Source organism: Podarcis vaucheri (assembly GCF_965113315.1).
Source record: "Podarcis vaucheri genome assembly, chromosome: 8".
In the NCBI taxonomy this organism is placed as follows: domain Eukaryota; kingdom Metazoa; phylum Chordata; class Lepidosauria; order Squamata; family Lacertidae; genus Podarcis; species Podarcis vaucheri.
This window is the reverse complement of record NC_138766.1, coordinates 6952341-6977074: the sequence shown is the minus strand read 5'-3', so window position 1 is coordinate 6977074 and position 24734 is coordinate 6952341. Positions and strand designations below refer to the sequence as shown.

The window sequence follows — 24734 nt, the reverse complement described above, 5'->3', positions numbered from 1 at the left end:
GGCCCCCACAATAACCAACATTACACAAGAGACCAGAGAGATGGCCACAAGAGAGATGATAAGGTAGAGAGTTAGGCTGGGGGCTCTGGAAGGTGATTTGGGGAGAAGGTCCAAGGACTTGGAAAAGTCCTGCACAGCATTATCCTCTGAGGAAATCACAAGAACCAGTGAGGCTGAGAGAGACGGCACTCCATTGTCTCTTACTTCTATCACCAACCTGTGGGACACCCCAGGCTCCCTCAATGCCCGAACAGCCCGGATCTCTCCTGAGTGGCGTTCCACTTTGAACGGGGTGGCTTCATTGGCATCCTGAAGCAAACTATATGACAGCCAAGCATTGTGGCCACTGTCGGCATCCACAGCCACCACTTTGGTCACCAGGAATCCAGGTTCCACCGGGAGCAGAACTGGCTGGTGAAAGGCAGAGCCCTTGGAGACTTGCGGGTGCACAATCACCGGGGCGTTGTCATTCTGGTCCACAACAAACAAGTGAAGAGTGGCTGTGCTGCTCAGGGGTGGGAAACCCGAATCCTTCACCTCCACTGCAACTTGAAAGACTTTCTCTTGCTCATAGTCAAGCATCCTGGATGTGTAAATGCTGCCATTCTCTTGGTTGATGTGGAAATAGGTCGAAATGGGTAAGCCATGATTTCCATTGTCCACAATGGAATAAGACAGCTTGGAGTTGACACCTGCATCCGGATCTGAGGCTGACAGAGAAAAAACTAGAGTCCCAGGGGAAGTATTTTCCTCCACATGGGCAGTGTATGAAGGGATGGAGAAAGTGGGTGCATTGTCATTAACATCTGAGACCTGAATAAATATGTTTTTGTGGGTGGATTTTTGAGGCATTCCAGAATCTGTTGCTTTAATTGTGATATTATATCCAGCAGCCTTCTCTCGGTCCAGGGGCCCATTGGTCACCAGTGAATAATGTCCCTTAAAGGAAGACACCAGTTTGAATGGGATGTGCCTGGTAATCTCCAAGTGGACTTGCCCATTTTCCTCAGAGTCGTTGTCCTTTGCTTGGATCAGGGCAATGACTGTTCCCGTGGGTGCATCTTCTTGCACTGGGCTAGAGAGGGAGGTCAGCATAATCTCTGGGCGGTTGTCATTGACATCAACAAGTTCTACTCTGATGTTGCAGTGACCCTCCATGGCAGGGGACCCCTTGTCTTTTATGTAGATAGCTATCTCGTAAGCATTGGCTTCTTCGTAGTCCAGCAGAGCTTTGGTCCTGATCTCCCCTGTCTGGGGATCCAAGCTAAACAAGTCAAGGAGCTTGAGAGGTGCGCTATTGCTGGCTTTGAGGAAATACTCCATCTCTCCATTGGGACCTTCATCTAAGTCCGTAACATTGAGCTTCGTTACAACAGTCCCCACCTGGACGTTTTCCTCCAAATAAACTTTGGACACTGGCGGGTCACACACAGGGGGGTTGTCATTTGCATCCAGGACGTGGACTGTCACCTGGGCAGTCCCAGACTGAACAGGATTCCCACTATCCAGAGCTGTCAGGACTAAGTGATGGACAGCGGCTTTTTCCCTGTCTAGAAGCTTCTCCAGCACAATTTCGGGCATTTTGACCCCGTCCCCCCTGACGTTAATGCTCAAGGCAAAATGTTCGCTTGGGCTAAGCTCATAGGTGGCAATGGAGTTGGAGCCCGTGTCCGGGTCTTCGGCGGCTTCCAGGCGCAAGCGGGTGCCCGGGTTGGCCACTTCGGTGATTTCCAAGGAAACCCTGTCTTTCGGGAACTTGGGGGCGTTGTCGTTCACGTCCAGGATCTCCACCTCCACCCGGTGTAGCTGCAGGGGGTTCTCCAACACCAGCTGGAGAGGGAAGGAGCACGTGGGGCTGGAGCTGCACAGAGCTTCGCGGTCCAGCCTCTCGTGGACCAGCAACATGCCGTCGGCGAGGTTGACATGGAAGTAGTGGCGCATCCCGTCGCTGACCAGCTGCAGGCGGCGAGCGGACAAGCTCCGCACGTCCACGCCTAGGTCCTTCGCCACGTTCCCCACGGAAGAGCCTGGGTCCCGGTCCTCTGGGATGGAGTAGCGAATCTGCGCGGGGATGAGCCCTGGCAGGGACAAGACGGCAGCCACCAGCGCCAGCAGCTGCCACGACCAGCTCTGCCCGCCGCCCATGCCTGGCTCCTTTGCGCGCAAGGATGGCCGTCTCCAGCGGCTGCCTCTGCTCCAGGTATCCAGCCCGGGGGTGGCCGCTGCTGCCTCCGGACCCCGCCGCAGTCCGGTGCCCCCCGCCCCGCCCCCCAGGTCTGCTCCTGGCGGCTCCGGGGTGACCTGAGAGGTGCTGTGCAGCGGAAAGGCGCGGGCTGCAGCTGGAGAGGCGGGAGGGGGGAGCGGGGGGATTTTAAAGCGCTCGGATCAGCAGCAGCTCATTGGCAAAAGGAGCAGCAGAGAAAAGGGGCTGTGAAATGGATACAGACAAGCGGCAATTCCCTCCTCGGCGGCGGCGGCGGCAGCAGCAGCAGCAGAGAAGCCCCTTCCCCGAAACGCACACACACCCAGCTGCTCCCCCCTCCCCAATCTCTCTTGCCACCAGTTTTCCCTCCCTGCGCTTCCCATTCCTTTCCCAGCGCAGCAGAGAGATTTGGAGGGCTGACCCAAGGGAGCCATTGGCCAGAAGAGCTCCCTTGATGCCCCTCTTGGTGGAAAAGCAGGAATCGAAGGTGCAGAACGCAGACAGGGTGAGATGCTGACGGCAGCTGTAACTCCAGGAGGGGGGAGGGGGCTACTCTACCCTCCTGCAACCTCTTCACTTCAATCCCCTCCCCCCTCCCCTCCCCCTCCCCCCGCTCATAAAGAAAGAGAGGAAAATTAGGCACACAAAGCTTTGGAGCAGATAGGTGCAATGCCTATGCTTGAGACCACGCATTGATTCCTCACCCCCACCCCAGGCACTCCTAGGTGCAGGGAAACTCAAAAGAAAAGAAAGGTGGTGCCATGGCTGGAACAAAATAGGGACACTACATGGAAAATTCTCACCTTGCCAAAGAAGCTGGGTTCAGTGAGATTGCTGCAAGAAGCTGTCCTAAGTGTCAGATTAGGTTTCATGAATACAAATTCGCTAATGTCTGAGACAGGAGAAAAGCAGGATCTGTATCTACGGGCCGGGGGTCCAGAAGTGGCCACTTGCACTCCTATCATGGCATCTCCAGGGCTCAGCTGATAATGGCAATGTCCCATCACGTGATCCGAAGCATCTTGAAGCCCACCAGCTTTGCTTCCACAGCATCCAAAGATGGTAGATGTTGCACGTGAATCACGGCGGAGGCATCGAACTCCCAAGGCCACCAAAGCCATCAGCGAGATGGTGGAAATTGCTGCCAAGGAGATGATAAGGTACACAGTCAATGTGGGAGGTCCCTCAGTTTCCACTGAGTGAGCTGTTAACCCCAGAAAGGTTTCAGGGCTGCTCTCCTCCAAGAGCACCATCACAGTGACTGAGGTGGACAAGGAAGGATCACCTGAGTCTTTGACAACCAGGACAAGGTCCTGGGTAGGATTGTCTATGTCCTGTAATGCTCGCGTGGTCCTCACCTCCCCGCTACGGAGGGCCATGCTGAAAATACCAGGGTCTGTGGCTTGCTCTACATGGTAAGAGAGCCAAGCATTTCGCCCAGAGTCCAAGTCCACTGCCATAATTTTTGTGATTAAGGCATTGGCTGCAGTAGATCGTGGAATTCTGAACTGCACAACAGAATCTTTCCCAGTAAAGGGGAATCGAATCCAGGGTGCATTGTCATTCTGATCTAGGAGGTAGATGTGCACCATGATTCTGTTGCAGAGAGGAGGGGAGCCACCATCACACGCCTCCACCAGGAACTGAAAATGATTCGTATGCTCGTAATCAAAAGGGCTCTCTGCAAAGACATCTCCATTTGTTGGGTTGATGGAGACATAAGAGGTGATGTCCTCAATCAATCCTTGCCCTGGGCTCGCCAAAACAGAATAAGACAAACGGGAGTTCTGGTCCTTATCAGAATCTGTTGCAGAAACTCTAAGCAGTACCACCCCCACTGGATTGTTCTCTTCTATGACGGCTTCATAAAATGGCCTGTCAAAATGAGGTGGGTTGTCATTGACATCTGCCAGAGTTATGGAGAAAGAGGTGTGCTCAGAAAGAGGTGGATTCCCCAGGTCAAAGGCATAGATGGTGACGTTGTATTGCGGAGTGCTCTCACGATCTAGCTGCTCGCTGGTGAGCAAGGAATACTGGTGCTCAAAGTCTTTCCGAAGTTTGAAAGGAAGGTTTCTGGGCAGATCACACCGGACTTTCCCTTGATCCCCAGAGTCTCTATCCTTGACATGTATCACAGCAACTACAGTGCCAGGAGGCGCATCTTCACCCATAGAGCTGGAGAAAGAGGTGAGAATAACTTCAGGTGCATTGTCGTTGACATCCGTGACTTCTACCATAACACTGCAGTGTTCCTCCATAGTAGGGGAGCCCATGTCCTTAGCCTCCACTTCGATCTCATAGACATTAGCCTCTTCAAAATCCAGGCTCCCTTGGACACGGATCTCTCCCGTAGTCTCATTGATAGCAAATATCCTGCGCAAGGCTTCTGAGTTATGGCTGCTGAGGGAATACTGAACCTCTCCATTAGGCCCTTCGTCCAAGTCTGTTGCGTTCAGCTTAATCACCAGGGTTCCTGGAGGAGAGTTTTCTACTAAGCGGGTATAATAAGTAGGTTTGTCAAAAACCGGATGATTATCATTGGCATCCAGAATGTGGACAGCAATTCGAATAGCGCTAGATTTGGGGGATATGCCCCCATCTTCAGCTGTCAGGACCAAGTGGTGGACAGCGATGTGCTCCCTGTCCAGGGGTTTCTCCAGTACTAGCTCTGGGAATTTGGTGCCATCTGTACGTGCCTTGACGTTGAGGTTGAAGTTCTCATTGGCGCTCAGGTGGTAGGTCTGTAAAGTGTTAGTTCCTACATCTGAATCCTGTGCGTGTGGGATGGGGAAACGGGCACCCAGTGCAGCCAGTTCATAGATCTGCAGAGATATTGTGCTACTTGAGAACACAGGCGCATTGTCGTTGATATCCAGAATCTCCACTTCGATGCGATAGAACTCCACTGGGTTTTCAATAGCAAGTTTGAGATGCAAGAAACAGCGCAGGTTCTGCCCACAGAGCTGCTCCCTGTCTATTCTGTCATTGACTATTATGATTCCAGTGTTCACATTCACAGAGAAGTACTGGGAGTCAGAATCAGAAAGCACCTGCAGATTGGCAGCTGCAAGCTTTGTCACATCCATTCCTAAGTCCTTAGCAACATTTCCTACAAAGGCTCCTCGAGTGAGTTCCTCTGGGACAGAGTAACGGATCTGTGCAAAACAGTCACTCAGAAACAGACAGAAGGCAAAGGCATGCACGAGTCCCAAACGCCAGGCAGAGTTTTCTGTTCTGAGCATCTTTCTGAAATCCACAGCAGGAAGCTCTAAAACTGCAAAACAGGAGCTAAATATAGCAGGCAGTATCTCTTTAAACCTCTGGAGGATTCACCACCTATCTCGAAGAAATATGAAATATATGAGAGGAAAAGGGTCTGTGGTCAGTGTTTACCTCTCTCATTCATTGTTTTGGTTTGAGAGAGATTGACACAGGAGGGGAGTGGTACACACCGCAGATCTTCAATGCTAACCTCCTGCTCATTGGCTGAGACTGCCTTTCTATTTATCCAATCAGCAGCCTCCTTCCCAGGACAGCAACACACGCACCAATCCAAGTCTGGAAGTTGCTACTGTGTGAAAAAGGACCGCGTAACCTGCTGTTTTTAACCTAGAGACACCAGGCTAAACGGCAGACAATGGAAAACAAAGCCCAAAATCTTGTCTGGTTTTGGCTTCTGTGCTAGCTATAGGACTCTTAGAAGCATACGCTGCAAAGAAATCTTTGCTCTAAAAGCACACTGACTCCTCACGTATTACATCCACAACAGAACAGCTGATTTGTCATTTTTATGAACAAAGATAATTCAATGAATTCTAGGAAACAATAGTTCCTCTTACCCCATCCTAAGCTTCCAGATCAATCTCTTTTAGTTATTTCTAGGCTACCAAATTAATATCTAGCTTTATTTACCAGTATTTCAGAAGCCTTAGACTCCACCCTTCCAATGTAAAAACTGAAGGGAGTGCTTGGTTTTTCTCAGGGAAAGAAATCTAATTGTATGGGGGGGGGGGACTTAGCAGTTGCAAAAATATGAAGAGCTAACTTTGTGACAGGCAGCATTTGAAGGATGATTTTAAATTATCATTTTCTTATTGTTCACATCCTAGTTCCAGTCCCTGCTCCCCTACCCACTTTCTCTCATTAAAAGGCAGCAATTTGTGGGAAGAAATCAATGTAATTCCCCCCCCTCTCCTGCTCTCTCTTTCCCAAGGCGTTATGACTATGTGGTGCAGGGTTAGGTTATGAAGAAGGAGGCCCCACCCTATTCCGATAACCGATGAATCAGCCCTCAGTCAAGTTTCAAAGTGTTACTGGAGACACCAGTTTCATGTGGGAAAGGAGAAAAAGGACAAAATGCTACCTCACCTGCCTGGGATGGTTCAGTGTATCAGTACGAGATAAGAAAGTGTCAAAGTCTCTCGTCAGAGTACTTGGTTGAGGATAATCCACAGGCCTCATAAAGGTGAAATCACTTCTGTCCGAGCCGGGAGAATAGCTGGCTCTATAGCCCTGGCTCTGGGAGTCTGTGGGCCTGAGTGTGACCTCCATGTATTTCAATGTGCCATCTGAGTTCAGTTGAAGCTTAGGGCTGGATTGTTTGAAAACATCCCTGGCAGGAGCACCACTCAGGCTGCAGCAAGAAGAACCCCTGGCTTTTTTATTCCGAAAGCATTTTGCAGACAAGATGATGAACGTAACGAGGGACACAATGCTAACTGCCACCAGCGCAATAATCAGATAGAGGGTCAGGTCAGATTTTTCTTTGGGGTGAGTCAGGAAATCACGAGACTGGGGCCTTTCCTCAGTTACTTTATCCTCCAATGAGACCACGATGGTGACGGTGGTAGACAAAGGCGGTTCTCCATTGTCCTTCACTAGTACAAGGATTTTCTGTGCCGGGAGATCTGTTTCCTGGAACTCCCGAACAGTCCAGATTTCCCCAGTGTAGGGAGCCACTCGGAACAAGGAGGGGTCAGTAGACTGGGAAAGCAAGGAGTAAGACAGCCAGGCATTGTGGCCAGAGTCTGCATCCACGGCAGTGACTTTGGTGACCACATAGCCTGCCGATGCAGACTGAGGGATCCTCTGGATTGCAGACAGTTCCCGACCAGTCACTGGGTGCAAAACAACAGGCGTGTTATCATTCTGATCCATTATGAAGAGGTAGACAGTGACACTGGAGCTCAGTTGGGGTGACCCAGCATCGTGCACCATGATGGGGATTTGCAGCACCTGCAGCGTTTCATAGTCAAAAGAGTGCTGGGCATAGACATTCCCATTGTCTGGGTTGACGTAAATGAAAGAAGAGACTGGAGCATCTTGAATGGGGCTTCCTGCCACCGAGTACGTGAGCCGGGAATTGTCCCCCTCGTCAGGGTCAGAGGCCGCCACAGTGCATAGCAGAGAGCCAGGTGGATTGTTCTCCTTCAAGAAGGAGTTGTAGAAGGGCTGAGAGAAGTACGGGGCATTGTCATTAACATCTGAAATGTTCAGCAAGATGGTGACATCTGTGGTTAGAGGTGGGGACCCTGAATCTTGGGCCGTCAACTTGATAATGTATCGAGAAACTGTTTCTCTATCCAGTTTCTCAGAGGTAATCAAAGAATAGTGGTTTTCAAAAGATTTAATTTTAAAGGGCAAGTTTGGTGATATTTGTAAGCTCACCTTTCCATTGGCACCTGAATCTTGGTCTCGCACATTGAAAAGCCCTACCACTGTCTCTAAAGGGGTGTTTTCTGGCACGGGGTTTACCAGAGAGGTAAGGAGAACCTCTGGGGGGTGGTCGTTCTCATCTTCAACTTCCATTTGGATTACACAATGGCCTTCCATTTGAGGAATGCCCTTGTCCCTGGCCCTTACATGAAGCTCATAAAAATGAGATTCTTCGAAATCCACAACTCCTTGGACACGGATCTCACCTGTGTGGGGATCCAAGCCAAACAACTTCTGGATGGAATCAGGTGTGTGGATTCCAAAGGAATACTGTATTTCCCCATTGGAACCTGCATCAGGGTCGGTTGCATTAAGTCTGAAAAGCAAAGAGCCTACAGGGATGTTCTCCGAAAATCTTATCTTGTACAAAGGAAGGTCAAATGCAGGCTCATTATCATTATTATCCAGGACCACAATGGTGATCAGAGCTGTTCCTGACAGTACAGGGTCCCCCCCATCACAGGCAGTCAGGATGAGCTGGTGTTCCGATTGTTGCTCTCGGTCCAAAGGTTGCTCTAGCACCAGCTCAGGTAAAAGCTTGCCATCGTTCACATTCTTTACATTAAGTGAGAAGTGGGGGTTGGGGCTGAGTCGGTAGACACTGACTGCATTGGTCCCCACGTCCGCATCATGAGCGCTCTCCAGCGGAAAGCGAGACCCTGTGGCGGCAGACTCTGCTATCCTCAGCACAAGCTTGGGGGTGAGGAAACCGGGGGAATTGTCATTTAAGTCCAGGATCTCTACCTCCAGGTGAAAGAGCTCCAAGGGATTTTCTATAACTACTTGGACTGGCAAAATGCACCCTGAGCTTGCTCCACACAGGGTCTCTCGGTCTATCTTTTCATTCACTATCAGAGCACCGTTGGCCAAGTTAACTGCAAAGTACCTCTTGCTCTCCTCAGAGCCCAGCCTCAGCCTGCGACGGGAAAGGTCTGCCACCGTTAAGCCCAAGTCCTGAGCCACCTTTCCCACCACGGTGCCCAGCTCCGATTCCTCCACCACGGCATAGTGGATCTGTCCTGTAACCAACGCCCGGCTGAACAGCAAAAACAAACCCAGTACTTGCCATTTGAAAGAGGGTTGCCGGGACAAATGTGGCTCCATTTCAGAAAAAAGTCCCCTTCCAGAAGGAGTCTTTGTGATATCCCAGGGATAAGGAGGCTCCAGGACCTGGATGAATGCTGTTTTTCAAATCCCTCGGTATTTCCTTCCAAATGAGTTAAAGTAGCTTTTGAGCTTGCCTAGCTGCAGCAACAGAATGTTAGTCAGAGAGTTGAGGGGGTGGATTGGGGGAGGGAAGCTGAATTACAGCCATAGCGACGGAGGAGGAAAGTCAAGGCAGAAAGAGCTGATCCCCCCTCCCCCCAAAATCTGGATCAGCACCTGACTAGATGACAGCTCCATCCACTTTCCACCAGTGACAAGTCCACCTACACTCTTAAAGCTGCTGCAGCACATGAAGTTGGGAGACCAGGACTGATCACCCCCATACCTCAACCCTAAATGTAACCAAGAGGCTGGTTTGCCACTGGTTTTGGCAGCTAAGTTTAGCAGCTCAGATTCTTGTTCTCAAGGAAACAGCACGTCCGGGAAGCATGAACGGTACAAATCCTCATTGTTCACATTAGCTAGATTCATTCCATCTCATCTGAACAAAAGACAAACTCTCAGCTGTAGGGGATACAGAACCATAGTCTCTCTGGCAAACAACTGGTCCGATTTTTCACTTGCAGTGAAAAAGGTATTTGTTACAGTCGAAAAGACGAAAGATAGGGAGAAACTCTCACAGAAAGTGCTTTAGCATTTTGCAACGCAGCTTCAATAAATGCATTTAAAACTCTTAGTCATTACCAAGGCAAAACAGACCCTTTCAGAATGTTCATTTTCAAATGCAGACATGGGAACCTCCACCACACAGTGAAGAATGCACAATCTTCAAAATTGCTTAAGGCCTCCCAGCTCTATTCATTGGCCTTTCCAAAATTAGAACACCACAATCAATGCAGCAGTATTTCTAAGTAGAACCATTGTAACCCAAAGACCATGGTGTGGCTTTGAATGTCAGGGACCCACATACCAAGTAGTTTTTAAGCTGTGGTGTTAAGGCACTTTCCAATAACGAGACACCCAAGTGCAGATTCACAGAACTGTGATGGACTCAGTGAGTGGACCATTTTTCTTAAGATGGGGTGCCTCATTCGTGATGCACTCCCGACTTATGATCCTCAGCACTTTTTCTTTCCCCTCTTTCCACCAAGCTTTCAAAAACATCAGAAAAACAAATATTTGACAACCTCCCCTGGAAAATCATTTAACTGCTGGATTTATTTTTCGGTTAGAAACTTTTTGCTGCTTGTTAACCTAAATCTAAGTACCAGTAGTTTAAAAGCATTACTTCTTGCCAAATATCCACAGGGTGAACAACTGCTAATCTTCCCAAGCTTCTTCTAAAATAGCCTATCTCCTTGAAGAATCTCAAATCCAACAAAATGCTTTTTAATTTACAAACTGACCACCTTAACACAAAGGCTGCCTGACATTGCCATTGCATCTGTGACCTCTATCCCTGGAGATTGTTACAGAATCACAGGGTGCTACACGACATAGTTATAGAACAGTATTTCATGCCTCACCTCGTTTGGCTCTCGGGAAAGGCTGCAGGCCAGAAGTGTGCCTGTGCTGTTGATATCCTGCTGAGTGACTGGTGTAGCTATCCTGAAATTCCTCCCTTCTGAAAAGTGGGTCTGGCCAGGCCTTAGGAGGGTAAAAGGAGTAACAACATCTCCCCCAATGAAGGCTGTAGGGAATTCCATTTTTTCCTCCTGGCTCAAGCGTACTGAGAACGTGTCAAAGTGTCCTCCCACAGAAATAGAGTTCCTACCCTTCAGGTCGCTGGTCCAACCCACTTCTGAGTGTCTTCCTTTCAATCTTTTAAGACACTTCATAGCTAAAAACACAAAGGCCAGAGCAGAAAGTCCTGAGATTGTGATTAGAGCAATAATGAGTTGCAAGGTCAGGTGAGACAGCCCTTCTTGTTCCATGCTGGACTCTCTGAGGTCTGCTGTGCCCAACTCATGCTCATGCTCTAGATTAAGAATCAGAGTGGCTGTGGCAGACAGAGGTGGTTTCCCATTGTCCAAGATCTCAACAACCAACTCTTGGGAAGGGGCGTCTTGTTCCAGGAGGGCTCGGACGGTTCGGATCTCTCCTGTGAACGCCGAGACTTGGAAAAGGCTTGGGTCTGTGGCTTGCTGCAGCTTATAAGAAACCCATGCGTTCTGCCCAGAGTCTGCATCCACAGCTGTGACTTTGGTTACCAGGTAACCTCCTTGTGCAGAAAAAGGAACTGGCTGCTGGGCTAGGACCCCCTTCTTGGTTACAGGGTATACAACGAGAGGAGCATTATCATTCTGGTCTATGATGAAGATGGAGACAGTCACATTGGCACAGAGTGGAGGAGAACCATTATCCTTAGCTTGAATCTGGAAGACCAGTTGCTGGGTTTGCTCATAGTCAAATGAGCAGCCACTGTAGATAGTACCGTTCTCCATAACATAGACATAGGAGGAAATGGGCATTCCATTTATGATATGCTCCACTAACGAATAAGACAGGTGTGAGTTCTGCCCCAGATCAGGGTCAAAGGCAGATATAGAAATGATTGGCAGCCCCAGAGCATTGTTCTCAGTTACGAGGGTCTCATATGCAGGCTGTGAGAAGTGGGGTGGGTTATCGTTCAGGTCAGATATATTTACAAGGAAGTTTCTTTGACTGGAGAGAGGCGGAGAACCAGAATCCGTAGCTGTGATCATAACTTTGTACTGTGAGATTTCCTCCCGATCTAGGGGGCCACTGGTGATCAAAGAGTAGTGGTTCTTAAAGGAAGGTACAAGCTGGAAGGGGACATCTGCAGGGAGATGAAGCTGTACTTCTCCATTTTCCCCAGAATCTGCATCACTGACTCTGAGGAGCCCTGCTGTGGTACCTGGGGGAGCATCTTCTGGTATGGTGGTGGTGAGGGAAGTGAACCTAATGATAGGCTCATTGTCATTCAGATCCACTACCTCCATTAAGATGTTGCAGTGTGCATCCATGGAAGGTGACCCTTGGTCTTTGGCCCTCACATCAATTTCATACAATGTGTCATCTTCGTAATCCACACTTCCCAGGACTCTTATCTCCCCAGTCTCCTCATTAAGGCTGAACATTTTCCGGATTTTCTGTGGAGTGTGGCTGCTGAAGGAGTAGGAAACTTTCCCATTTGCCCCCTCATCACTGTCTGTAGCTTGTAAATGTATCACAAGGGCCCCCACTGGGGCATTTTCTAGTAGGCTAACTTTGTACACCGACTGGTTAAAGACAGGTGGATTGTCATTGGCGTCTATGACTGACACGAGAATCTTTGCTGTCCCGGATTTAGCAGGAACTCCTCCATCCAGGGCTGTAAGCACCAGGGGGTAGCGCTGCTGCTGTTCTCTATCCAGCGCCTTCTCTAACACCAGCTCAGGTTTGCTGCCGCCTTTATGTGACTTAACACTGAGGCTGAATTGTCCACGTGGACTCAGCTGGTAGGTGCTGACTGAATTCATGCCAACGTCCAAATCTTCAGCACTTTCCAGGGGGAAGCGGGCCCCTGGCATTGCAGACTCTGCTATCTCCAAATGGGTGAGACTGGTAAGAAAAACTGGGTCGTTGTCATTCACATCCAAGAGCTCAACTTCCACACGATGGGAGGCTGTTGGGTTTGCAAGTAGGAGCTCCAGATAGAGCAGGCAGTGTAAGCTGGGCCCACAAAGCTGCTCTCGGTCAAGCCGTTCTTTCACGACCAAGACACCATTTGGCACCTTGGCTTCGAAGTACTTTTCAGCAGAGCCAGCCATGATCTGCAGCTGTCGGGAGACCACCCGGGCAGCATCTAGACCCAAGTCTTTAGCCACATCCCCAACAAAGGCCCCAGGAGCTAACTCCTCAGGAATCGAATAACGGAGCTGGGTCATCTCTCCAGCACTCTGGAGAGAGACAGAAACCAAAAGCAAAGCTCTTACTTGCCATGGCAGGAGTAGTCTTTCTTCCAGAGACAGCATAATGTCGCCAAAATTTCCTCTTCCTTTGCTGGACCTCTGTCCTCTCTGATTCCAGCACAGCCAAGGAAACAACACAGAATCCCGGGTTAGATCGCGCAAGGGATGAGAAAGCGGCGCACCATCTGCATCTTTTCTCTGTTTTTCTTCCACAGAAAACAGCGGCGGTGCCTAGTCCGTATCGGAATCAAGAGGGGAGGAGCTTTGTTGTCCATCAAAGCAGATACAGGGCTCCTGGAATCAAGGAAGCGCCTGGCTGTTTGCAATGGACCACCCATTCTCCCCCTCCCCAGCTCCAGCAATGGGGTGGGGGAGGTCTTAAAGCGCCAGTGCAAATGTTGAAGAAGAGCTGGGAGCCCATTCGCCAGCTGTCAGTTACTGGATTTCCCAAGATAATTATATGAACAATAAATCCTATGTCATTACAAGCTTTTGAATTCATTAATGAATGTCACAAGCATTTAAATTCAATAATGAACACTCTTTGTTTGGAATGGTTGGGGTTATAAGCTAAACCAGCAAACTGCATATTTTGCAGATTTTTTAAAAAACAGAATGCAACAAACACCAGTGGCTGCACAATTAAGTGATATACTGCCATTTGCTGGATATAAGATCACGTTAAAAGACCCATTGATTGTCTGCCTGAATTTCCTTTAAATGAATGGCATTCAATAACCGATGCAGGAGAGCTCTTCAAAACTCATTCCCACTATGGCCTTTGTTCTCCAAATGGAGTATACTAAGAGTCTCTCCATATACCCTTTCCTAAATTTCAGGAGTTTTGCAGCCAGTGCACAAAACAGAATAAACCATGACATCACAAAGGAAATTTTTAAGCCTCTGGAGTCAAAGGTTAGGAGGAGCAAGGTTAAAAAGAGTTTTATGAGCAAGAACCTGGTCCCTGATGTTCCCAACAAACAGCTTCCATAGTGGAGACAACTAAGATAATAGTTAGGGAAGGGGTCAGGTCAAGGAGATTCATGGACTTCCTGGAAAAGATGAAAGAAATCTATGAATAGAAGTATTTTCTCTCCCCTAAAGGTAGACAATGCCTTCTGAATGTTGTCATGGTAGACTTCAGTGAAGAGGTAGATGAGGTACACTGCTGTTGAAAAAGTGGTGTCCTCTGTCTTATGTGCTTGCACTGGAAGCACCTGGATTTGCTCCTAGTGGCATCATGTGTGGATGAGAAGCTGGGCACCTCCCGTGTGTGAGATTTCACAGTAGAAATGAAACAGACAGAATGTATTTACGGTGATGGTTCTTCTCCAGGAGTACTGTGCAGATAATATAGGGCAATGATCACAGGTTGTTCGTATTGCATTTGTTATTCTGTTAGCTAGATTGGTCTTCACTGTCCAGAGGAGTATTTGTGACTAAAACCTGGTTTTGAAACACGGCCCATGGCATCTGGGAATACTGGCAATCACTGCTGCTCCACTGCCTCTGGAGTGAGCTGCTTGCTATGTGCAGAGACATGCTCTCTGGCACGGACAAAGTTTGTTTTGACCAAGGTACAATCTTTTGGGTATTTGGGGACATAAAAAATGTGCACCACCATATGTTCCATGGCAAAGACATCCACCTCATTTTATCATTAAACTTATAGCTTCTATTTTATAGGCAAGCCTCCTTTTCACCACAGCTGTGACTTCCCAATAGTCACATATGACCCAGCTGGAGTATAGTTGCATTGGGTGGAGTCCCCCTATATACGGAATTGCCATACTAAGTAAGGTGTTGCTCTAATATAGAGCTTTCAGGACCAAGCAATGCTCAACTTCCTTAATTCCCGGGCAATGTTTTTCAAAGACGCAAGTTCAGATCTCTTCACATCAACAGACAAGAAAGTCTTAACAAGTAAGTGATGATGGAACTGCTACTTGTTCTACTAACCAAGGAATGTTAATTTCTCTGATTCTAAATATCTCTCTGTGTCACAGGCCCTGGAGATGGTAGGAATCATCAACACCTGCATTTCCCACTTCTGCCTGATACATTTCCATGGATCTTCTTACATCCATTTTGACTCCATGAAGGAGCTTGACTCACATGTACACAGGGACTCACAGTTTACAGGTTCCTTAAAAGAAGTAAAAATCTATTTCCACAGTTATCATCTCACTAATCAACTATTATATAGCAGTTGTTTGGGGATGCAATTTCCCGTTCTTTGCTATGATTTCTATGTAACCTAAACTCACCCTTCTAGTCCACTTGGACTAGTGATGGTCAGGGATTGGCACAGTGCCTGGGCAGAGAGCGCAGAACAATTAGCAGCACCCACAAAACTCCTGCAGGTTGGAAGTACCTTGAGATTCTGGACTCAGGCTACATCAAGAGCAATTTTCTTCAGCTCAAAAGTTTGTATTTGTATATTACAACACCAAAAATCACAATATCAAATACATTCCTTGACTTACTGATTCTGCCTTTTCTAATGCCTGAGAATACACATTAAAAAAACTTAAGGATACTATTCTTTATAATGAATGTTCTTATCTTGATAATACCAATGTCTTTATACACTCTTGCTTCTCTTGAATTCACCTGCACATAACTTTCAACTTTGCAATCCTATTTATTTTCAGAATCCATTTAGTCGCAAATAGCACACATACTGTACAAATATTTCTAACTAGTTATATACAGTCTTGGTTCACAGAGCTACGAACGCTCCATACCAAGCTAAGTGGCTTTGAAAGATGCAAAGCCACTTGGCTTGGTTTAACTAACACACATGAATTATACTACATGACACTGTGCTAAACTTCACAGGAAACAGTATTTGATGAGAAGCATTCAAATCAGTTCCTAATGCGCACTTGTGCCATTTAACTTAATGGAATGGAAAAGAAATTCTGTATTCTAAACCCTTGTGTTTAATGAAATCACAATAAATATTTGGTGCACAGGAAAACATTTCAACAATGGAAATGGGAAACCTTGTAATTAGGATTTGAGAGGAGTGGGGAGACTGAAATCTCACTTCAAAATCTGAAATGTGATTGAGTTTGATTGCTTTAGACTTTTTGGACAGTTGATGACTATTTTCTAGGTTCAAGATTGTAGACAAGAAAGCAAGAGGGAAATTTTAAATGTTGGGGGTCAACATACAGTAAGTTTCATTACATGCTCCCATCCCCCTACACTAAACTCATTTGTGAAAGGCACCATAAGATCTTGAGTGGGGTCTCTGGGCAGGGATTGTGTATGTTTATTGCTGTCAAATCTCATCCAGTGGCAGATGGCTAGACAGCGTGATGTTAGCCAGCTCTTTCCACTCTTTGTCTTCCATTATCTTTACAGAAAAACAAATATGGTTACTTTCTTGCATCGCTCTAGATTAGATGATAAAGTTTCTGATCTTGGATTCTCCTGTGTTGCTTTGGCTGCATATATGCTCATCTTAATTTTCAAAGTGAGATTTCTTCTTTCCAATCTCAATGTTCTATAATTCAGGGATGCTTGTTACAAACTAGAAGACCAGTGTGTTTGGCAGTAAAACCCACAGCATATGAAGCTGTCGCCTGCATTTATTTCCGTGCACAAAGCGCAGCAGGTCCTGGCCTCTTGCAACATATTTTCAAGCACATATGATTTTAATAAGTACAGCCTCCTCAACTGAAAATGTAATGAACACACTAAATGTTCACATTGTTTCAGTAATATGTGAAGGAGCCCTGATTATATTTGGTGAGAGTCTGCCCTGGTTTTGCATATTTTAGAGCCAGATGGCCTACTAATGAAAAGCATCTGTGCATCATTCTAACTTTTGTTAAAAACACTAAAGAAACTAATGGTTCTGCCTGTACAGATTAAGTGTGGGATCTGGTGCAGCTTTAAGAGTACATCAGCTTAGGGTCATCATATTGTGCTGGAATTGCTTATGTCTATTGACAGGACACACACGGACACACAAACACACCTCTCTTCCGCTGTCTCTTTTGCCCGCCTTATTTTTCTGATCATAGTCATTTTCTTAACAATCTCCCAGACTATGTAATTTTGGGTAGGAAAACGTAGCTAAAACAATTTCCAAGGATCTCAGGGTTCACATGTCAACCATTTCAAGCAAAGCAACACGTATGGCAGTTAAGAAAGCCTAATTATGAATTGATAACAGCAATGCAACCCTTTTGGCATCAAAATAGTACTAATAAACAATAATAATTTAAATCTCAACAACAAATTAAAAGTACAGATGAAATCACTAATCAGTTATCAATTAATTAACATCATCATCATCATCATTATTACATTTATAAGGCTGCCCTATAGCAGTTTTCTGGGTGGCTCACAAACCAAACCAAGCAGTAAAATACAGCATATTAAAAACCTATGATGAATTAATTAAAAGTTGATGCACAATTTAAAACTCAAGGTATAAGATAAAAGGAAGCTACATACAAAATATCAATTACTGTTGAGAATGTGTATATATATTTCCCACACAACCGAAAGGTTAGGTACCACATTGCTCTAAAACATGTTCGGATATCAGATGCCAAATACTAAATGCCAAATTAACCAGGTACAAAGACTCAAAACCAGTTACTGAAATGATGGCCCTGAAAGCTATTCATAAACTATCAGGGGTGAGAACTGGCCTGGAGCCAGATGCTTTCTGGCAACCTCTCCTTTACTCTTGCAATCTCTGGGCTTCCTGGTCCTTCTTCCAGCACCCTCTCCACATAAAGCCGCAGTTTATCACTGTACCCTAAAACAACATCCTGCCTATAGCATCTAATTGTGTAGCAGAATGCACCCTGAGCATGTATCTACACTGCAGCAATCATTCCCAAGGAATTATAGGAATTGTGCTTCTGGCTCAGTTCTCAATGAGGTTGTACACCTGAGTCTGGGCTGTACCACTTCAGACTGCAGGTGGGGACTCAAGATGGCTGTATGCTCCTCCATGCCAGCCACCCCACGGTTAGGATCCATCTTCCTGACATCTAGCTTTGACAGAGCTCTGAATTCTTTGTACGCAGGAACATTCAAAGATGTGGGTTTCATCTGCAATCTGAAATGGTACAGCCTAGAAACAGATTAACCATCTTGGTGAGAACTGGGCCTCTGTGAGGAAATCTTACAAACAAGACACACAACGTGCTCTCTTCAGAGTGAAAATGTTCATGAATATTTCAAAGGAAACTAGCATGTACATACAATTCCAGCAATTAACATATTCACTGCCAGCCTTCTGCTGTTACACAATAACAAGATAAAATGAGTGTCACACGAGTGCTACCTAATGTTATCAGTGATCAGAATATGAGAGGAGCCTGGGAATGAAGGGAATTTGATGCCTCCTGGGCAGTTTGCCTATGCCTGGTATTTTGGGGGGGAAGACTGTTGGACAGAATGGGATGGGGTGCAAGACAACAACATTTAAGTCAAGCTGAAAGTAGCCTGCCACTTGTGATTCCCAAAAGAAAGCTGAAGCCTGAAACTTTAGGTAAAACCTTGAGACTCAGAAACCCTAAAGCACAATAGCTTTGTGCAGCTGGTGGATGAGTCAGAAAAAAAGCTTACCTATGTAGGTGTTGACCGGTGTGCTTTGTGGGCACTGTGAGAAAGAACCTGGCTATTGTTGTTGTTGTTACTCCTCCTTCTCCTCTCTACACAGTAGCTTTTCTGGATTGCAGGCAAAATCTCTAGTTAATATTCACTTTCATACAATAACATATTGCATTATCTTTTCACTTATTGACTTTTGATATGAACTCTATGATGGGGCTGCCTATGTTTTCCTGGACATTCAACAGGGAACACATTATCTTAGTATCGTAGCATCTCTACTATCTCCCACCTGATCAGGGTCAACATGGGGGGGCTGAGCCCCTCCAATTAAGCAGGGGACTGGGCCCCCTCAATTTTATGCAGCCTGCAAGCCATCAGAAGGCAATCCTGTATAGGGAAGGGAAGTTTTTTATATATGTTGGAAGCTGCCCAGAGTGGCTGGGGCAACTCAGTAAGATGTGTGGATATACCATATTTTTCGCTCTATAAGACGCACCAGACCACAAGATGCACCTAGTTTTTGGGGGAGGAAAACAAGAAACAAAATATTTTGAATCTCAGAAGCCAGAACAGCAAGAGGGATCGCTGCGCAGTAAAAAAAGCAATCCCTCTTGCTGTTCTGGCTTCTGGGATAGCTGCACAGCCTGCATTCGCTCCATAAGACGCACACACATTTCCCCTTACTTTTTAGGAGGGAAAAAGTGAGTCTTATAGAGCAAAAAATATGGTAAATAGTAAAATTATCATTATGGAATGGGACATCCCTATTTTCATTGGAGAAATGTTGGTATGACAGAATGCCCAAGCCTCTTTGCATACTTTTCACATTTTGCACTTGCTGTAGGGTGGGGTATTCTTTAACATCTACCCACACTTATTGTGTAATAATATTTACAGAAAATAACTTATAGTGAGTACCTGATCTTAGACCAACTCACCACAGGAAAGATGCATCCTGTTTTGTAGAAAGAACAGATTGGCTAAATAACAGAAATTCCAAGGACTAGAAAATGAAACAAGCAGGGCAGAAAGTGCACTGGATGGAAGAGGGAAATGGCAGCTCTTTAAGAGACCAGTTATTCTTTAGCCTGGTGTCCAAACCACTTACTCATCAACCACAGCTCAGACGTCACTCATTTGCTAAAAACACTGAAAAGGTGGGGATAGCTGGGCTGGCTCACTCACTCACTTAGAAGGGTACTCACACATTTTGCTTGATAACTTCATTTCTAGAAGGGCTAGGCTCTCACATTTTTTCAATGAAAACTCAAAGTCTGGGTCCTCTGACAAGCATAGGCCCCAGAGCAATATCCGCAACCCCCTCGATTACTTAAAATAACAAGCACAGGGCCCTTCATTGGGAACAGAAGCACCAAACCAAGTGGCAACAGCTGCCACCTTCTCCAACGGTCCCAGGGCCTCAACATAGTGGTGCTATATTGAGGCCCAGAAGCACTGAGGGGAAATGAAAACGGCATTTCTCAGCATCAGGGCAAGGGAGCACCATCTCTCCTCACCACCCCCATGCTGCTGCCCATCCTTGCCTCCACCTGCTGCGGCCTCCAGGTAAACTAATTTGGGGGTGCACACCTGGTGGCTGGTCCTGTGTGTAGGCCTCCTTCTGAAAGGCATCTATGCTCAGGCTCTTTCCCAGAAGTCTCTTTTGTATAGAAGAGCATCTTCCCTGGAAGGCTGCTGCCATTGCTTCCATAGAAAGTGCCATTTCCCCCTACCAAATTAGTCTGAATGAGAAGCCATCAGAGCGCTGTTCTAATGTCTCTTCTTCTGCTACTCCTACTCCTACCCCTACTCCTACTCATGTTTGGCTACATAGAGAATAGGTTCAATTCCACCATACACATAAGGAAAAGGAATAAGTCTTACATTTCCACCCCATCATAGATGAATATCGAACAGACATACATCAGAGGCTAGGCCCCCAAGGAAATGTTGAAGGTGATCTCCCTTTAGCGTCTTGAAGAAGCACCCAAGCCAAAAGGCCTCCCAATACATATCCAACCCATTATTTACACAGCATTACTGTTTCCTTACGTATGGTTTTTCGTAAAACATAAACTTACTGGGAGCTATCATTCTTCAGAGGCAATGACTATGCAACCCAACAACAGCTGACCACATTGATCTGGCCCAGAGCAGAAAGAACAAACCACCCAACTCCATGTAATGTCGGAAGGAAACAACACATGCACAGGAGTTAAACAGGTGGGGCTCTTAATCATGCTATTAAATGACACAGCACTAGATGGAGACAGAAAACAGGAAAAAGAATGTGTTCTACAGGAACTACCCTGTTTCCGGATAGAAAGACATTGAGTGGTCTGCCTTTAAGTCAACTTAAGCTCAGAGCTGGGATTTCCCAACTTTGCTGGAGAAGGACAACAAGCATACATTACCTCAGAGGACACCAGAAGCCTCTTATTTGTGCTTATTAGCTGGTTATATATTGCAGGGTCACATCTTGTGATAGTGCTCTGGCGGCTCCCCATAGGGCTGGGAGCAAAGGGCATTTTGTACAGAAGTTCACTCTGGCGAGAGTCCGTGGTGAGGACCTGCTGGTAGAAGTTTGGAGGAGTAAATCCACTCCGCACAGTGTCTATGTGGTTGAAAGGCCCCGGGGTTCTATAAAGGGAGCTTCTGGAGGCTTTGAATATATCCTTGGATTGCCTCCACTTGTAAAATTTATAAATCCCCACCCCAACCACGGTGACAAAGAAGGCCACTGAGATCAAGATGACAGCAATGATTAAATAGAAAGTCAAGTGCTTCTTTGTTTGGGGTGTAGTGGACACAGCAGTCAAATCTGTCAGTGTCTCCCTAGATGTCTCTGCTACATCTACAGCAAGGGTCACTGTGGAAGACAAGGCAGGCTCCCCATTGTCTTTTATTAAGATGAGCAATGTTTGCTTGCGAGAATCTTCCTCTTGCAGAGAACGAGCTGTGCTTATCTCCCCAGAATGCAGCCCCACAGTGAACAGCCCTGGGTCAGTGACCTGAAGGAAGGAATACGAGAGCCAGGCATTGTAACCAGAATCTGCATCCCAGGCCACAATTTTTGTGACCATGTAACCAGGGCTGACTGTGGGTGAGATGACTTCTGAGAGCGAAGAACTGTTGTTTGAGTTTGGGTATAAGAGCCTGGGTGCATTGTCATTCTGATCTGTGACAAAAACATTGACAGTGATGTTAGTGGCGAGAGGCGGGAGGCCAGCATCACGAACCTGGACCACTAGCCTGAACTCCATGGTCCCCTCATGGTCCAAGGGGACTAGGACATATATGCTGCCATTTTCCCGGTTAATAGAAAAATACCTGCCCGCCAAGTCTCCCGAGGACATGGGACTATCCAGGATGGAGTAGGAAAGGTGGGAATTCCGGTTCAGATCCGGGTCAGAGGCACTGATGTTAAATATCAGGGTCCCTGGAAGGTTGTTTTCCTCCACATACACATCATAGGAGGATTGTGGAAATTTAGGAGGGTTGTCATTTACATCAGATACTTTAACCAGTATTTGCTTTTCTGCCATGAGTGAGGGTGTGCCTGCATCCTGAGCTGTGATGGTGATGTTGTACTCAGAAACAAGTTCCCTGTCCAAGGGTCCTTTGGTCTGTAAGGTATAATAGTTTTTAAGGGAAGAGCTGAGGGCAAAAGGGATCCCAGAAGGTATAAAGCAATTTACTAGGCCATTATCACCAGAGTCCTGATCCGTGACACTCAGCAAGGCAATCACAGTCCCTGGAGCCGCGTCTTCTGGTATTGGGCTGTACACCGACGTCACTGTTATTTCTGGGGTGTTGTCGTTCACATCCACAATCTCTACCAGCACTTTGCAATGAGCGACACCAGGATTTGAACCCTTATCTTTTGCCTGGATATAAATCTCATAAAATTTGGCTTCTTCAAAATCCAGCAACCCCTTCAGCCTCAGTTCTCCAGTGGCAGAGTCTAGGGCAAAGAGCTGTCGGATTCTGGCAGGGGTGTGACTGCTGAAAGAGTACACAATCTCCCCATTGGGACCTTCATCCAGGTCGAAAGCTCTGGTTTGGACAACCAGGGTGTTCAAGGGTGTGTCTTCTTTCACGCTGGCTCTGTAGATGGACTGGTTGAAGACAGGGGCGTTGTCATTTGCATCCAGGACGTCAACCAGCACCTGCAAGCTGGCCGATCGGGGTGGGGTCCCTCCATCCATCGCCGTGAGAAGCAGCTGCACTTCCCGCTGCTGCTCCCGGTCCAGCTCTTTCTCCAGCACCAGCTCCGCATACTTCGTCCCGTCGCCTCGCGTCTGCACGTCCAGCACGAAGTGCGGGTTGGCGCTGAGCTGGTAGGTCTGCAGAGAGTTGCTTCCCACGTCGGGGTCCTGCGCGCTCTCCAAGGGGAAACGCGCTCCGGGGGTCACCGACTCGCTGATCTCCAGCTTCATCTGCTTGCTCTGGAAAGCCGGGTCGTTGTCGTTGACGTCCTGGATCTCCACCGTCACGCCGTACAGCACCAGCGGGCTCTCGGCCACCACCTCCAGGCTCAGCGCGCACGGCGAGAGGGCCCCGCAAAGTTCCTCGCGGTCGATGCGCTCGCTCACCAGCAACTTCCCGCTGCCCAGGTCCACCTCGAAGTACTTTCGTCCGCCGCCCGACACCACGCGGAGGTTCCTGGCGGGCAGCTGGGCGAGATCCAGGCCCAGGTCGCCCACCACGTTGCCCACCGAGGAGCCCCTGGGCATCTCCTCGGGGATGGCGTAGCGCGTGGCGGCGAGCGCCCGCTCCGAGACGCCCAGCCACAGCCAGAAGCCCACGACGGGCAGCCATCGCGCTCTCGGCCGGCTCCTTCCCGCGGCGCCTCTCATCTCCCGGCCTCGCAAAGTTTCTTTCTTTTTGCGGGAGCGGCGGGGAGGTCCCTCTAAAAGTTTTCAGCCGTCCCTTCCATGCGGCCGCGACCCTGCCCGCTCCAGGCTCGCCTCGCGCGGACTTTGGGGGTCGGGCATTGCTCGGCGGCGCGGCGCTCCGGCGGCGGGACTGCGCTCCGTCTGTTGCTGGCGCTCAACTCGCGGCGGCGGCGGCGGCAGCGTCCCACTTCGCGCTGCTTCGCCGCCAGCATCGCCGGGTCAACAGCGGCGCGCAGAGTCGCGACCATTAACTGCAGGAGAGGCCGCTCCCGCTCCGCCTCCCCGGCTCGCCGCCGGGACTCCGAGGCACGAGGCGCACGGCTCCATCCAAGCTGGGCCGGCGGGGCCCGCTGACTTCTTTTTTGGGGGGTGGGGTGGGGCGGGGGTGTTCCTCGGTGAAAGGCTTGCGGAGGCTGCCCCCTAGGCTGCACAGCCCTCCCCGCTCCGCCGCCGCGAGAAGGAGCGAAGGGAAGCGCGGACCGAGGAGGCAGCGAGGGCTCATTGTTCTCGCTGGGGAGCGTGGAGGAAGGGCTGGACCCCGGACGCTTCCGAGGGATCGGGAGAGAGATGCCTGCCTGCCTGCCTGCCTCCGGTGCCTCCGCCTCTGGCTCCCTCGCTTACGCTCTCCCGGCGTGGCGGCTCTGTGGGGCAGCCCAGTGCTCCCCATGCACGGCACTGCTCAGGGAGAACCCGCAAGCCCCCCAAGGCGGTGTAAGCTTGCCCTCTCCCTCTGCTCCCCACAGTGGCGTAGCGTGGGTTGGGGTGCAGGGGGGCCGGCCTCACCGGGCGCAACATCTGGGGGTTAGGGTTAGGGGGCGCAAATTACTTGCCTTGCCCCGGGTGCTGACAACCCACGCTACGCCACTGGCTCCCCAATCTGCTGCTCAAAAGGAAAGGGGTGAGCAGGAAGAGGGCAGGTTATTTTATTATGATTTTGTTACAGGAATTTCTATACTAACCTTCATTGGAAACCCCCAGGATAGTTTGTGTGTGCGTGTGCATGGATTAAAGTACAGGCAATATACAGCAGAACAGTAATAAAAGCCAGGGATCTTATGCAAGCAAGCAAAGAATCCACAGGGCTAAAATCAGCTCTAAAAGGGCTGGGGAAATGGAAAAGTCTACCTGGTGCTGGAAGGATGACAAAATAGGTACCAAGTGGACCCCTCTACAGATTGCACTTCACAACTGAGGCACCACCACTGAGAAGGCCCTTTCTTTGGGGAGCAGCTGACTTGTTTCAGTTTGTGGGGGCACCCCCAGAAGACGTTCTGTTGAAGTTCTGAATGTCTCGGCTGACACATAAAG

General features: G+C 48.2%; 3 protein-coding genes across 3 annotated transcripts in view; all 3 read right to left on the bottom strand.

Moving 5' to 3' along the window:
* LOC309539792 (uncharacterized protein) overlaps nucleotides 1-13426 on the bottom strand; it is a 39033-nt gene extending 25607 nt beyond the window's left edge. The window contains exons 1-3 of the mRNA XM_082236126.1: nucleotides 10552-13426; nucleotides 3007-5523; nucleotides 205-2385 (exon numbers count right to left, since the gene is read on the bottom strand). Coding sequence (XP_082092252.1) covers nucleotides 205-2385; nucleotides 3007-5523; nucleotides 10552-13002 — 7149 coding nt within the window. The 5' untranslated portion in view covers nucleotides 13003-13426. The remainder of the gene's footprint in view (nucleotides 1-204; nucleotides 2386-3006; nucleotides 5524-10551) is intronic.
* LOC309538607 (protocadherin gamma-C5-like) lies at nucleotides 6563-9294 on the bottom strand (the record flags this gene model as incomplete). The annotated part of the gene is made up of 1 exon (XM_082234319.1): nucleotides 6563-9294. The coding sequence occupies exon 1, from the start codon at nucleotides 9020-9022 to the stop codon at nucleotides 6563-6565; it is 2460 nt and encodes an 819-aa protein (XP_082090445.1). The 5' UTR covers nucleotides 9023-9294.
* Nucleotides 13427-20873: 7447 nt separating the features above from the next.
* Nucleotides 20874-23387, bottom strand: LOC309539791 (protocadherin gamma-C3-like; the record flags this gene model as incomplete). Its single annotated transcript, XM_082236125.1, has 1 exon — nucleotides 20874-23387. One exon carries the CDS (start codon nucleotides 23385-23387, stop codon nucleotides 20874-20876), a length of 2514 nt encoding a protein of 837 aa, XP_082092251.1.
* Between the last annotated feature and the right edge of the window lie 1347 nt (nucleotides 23388-24734).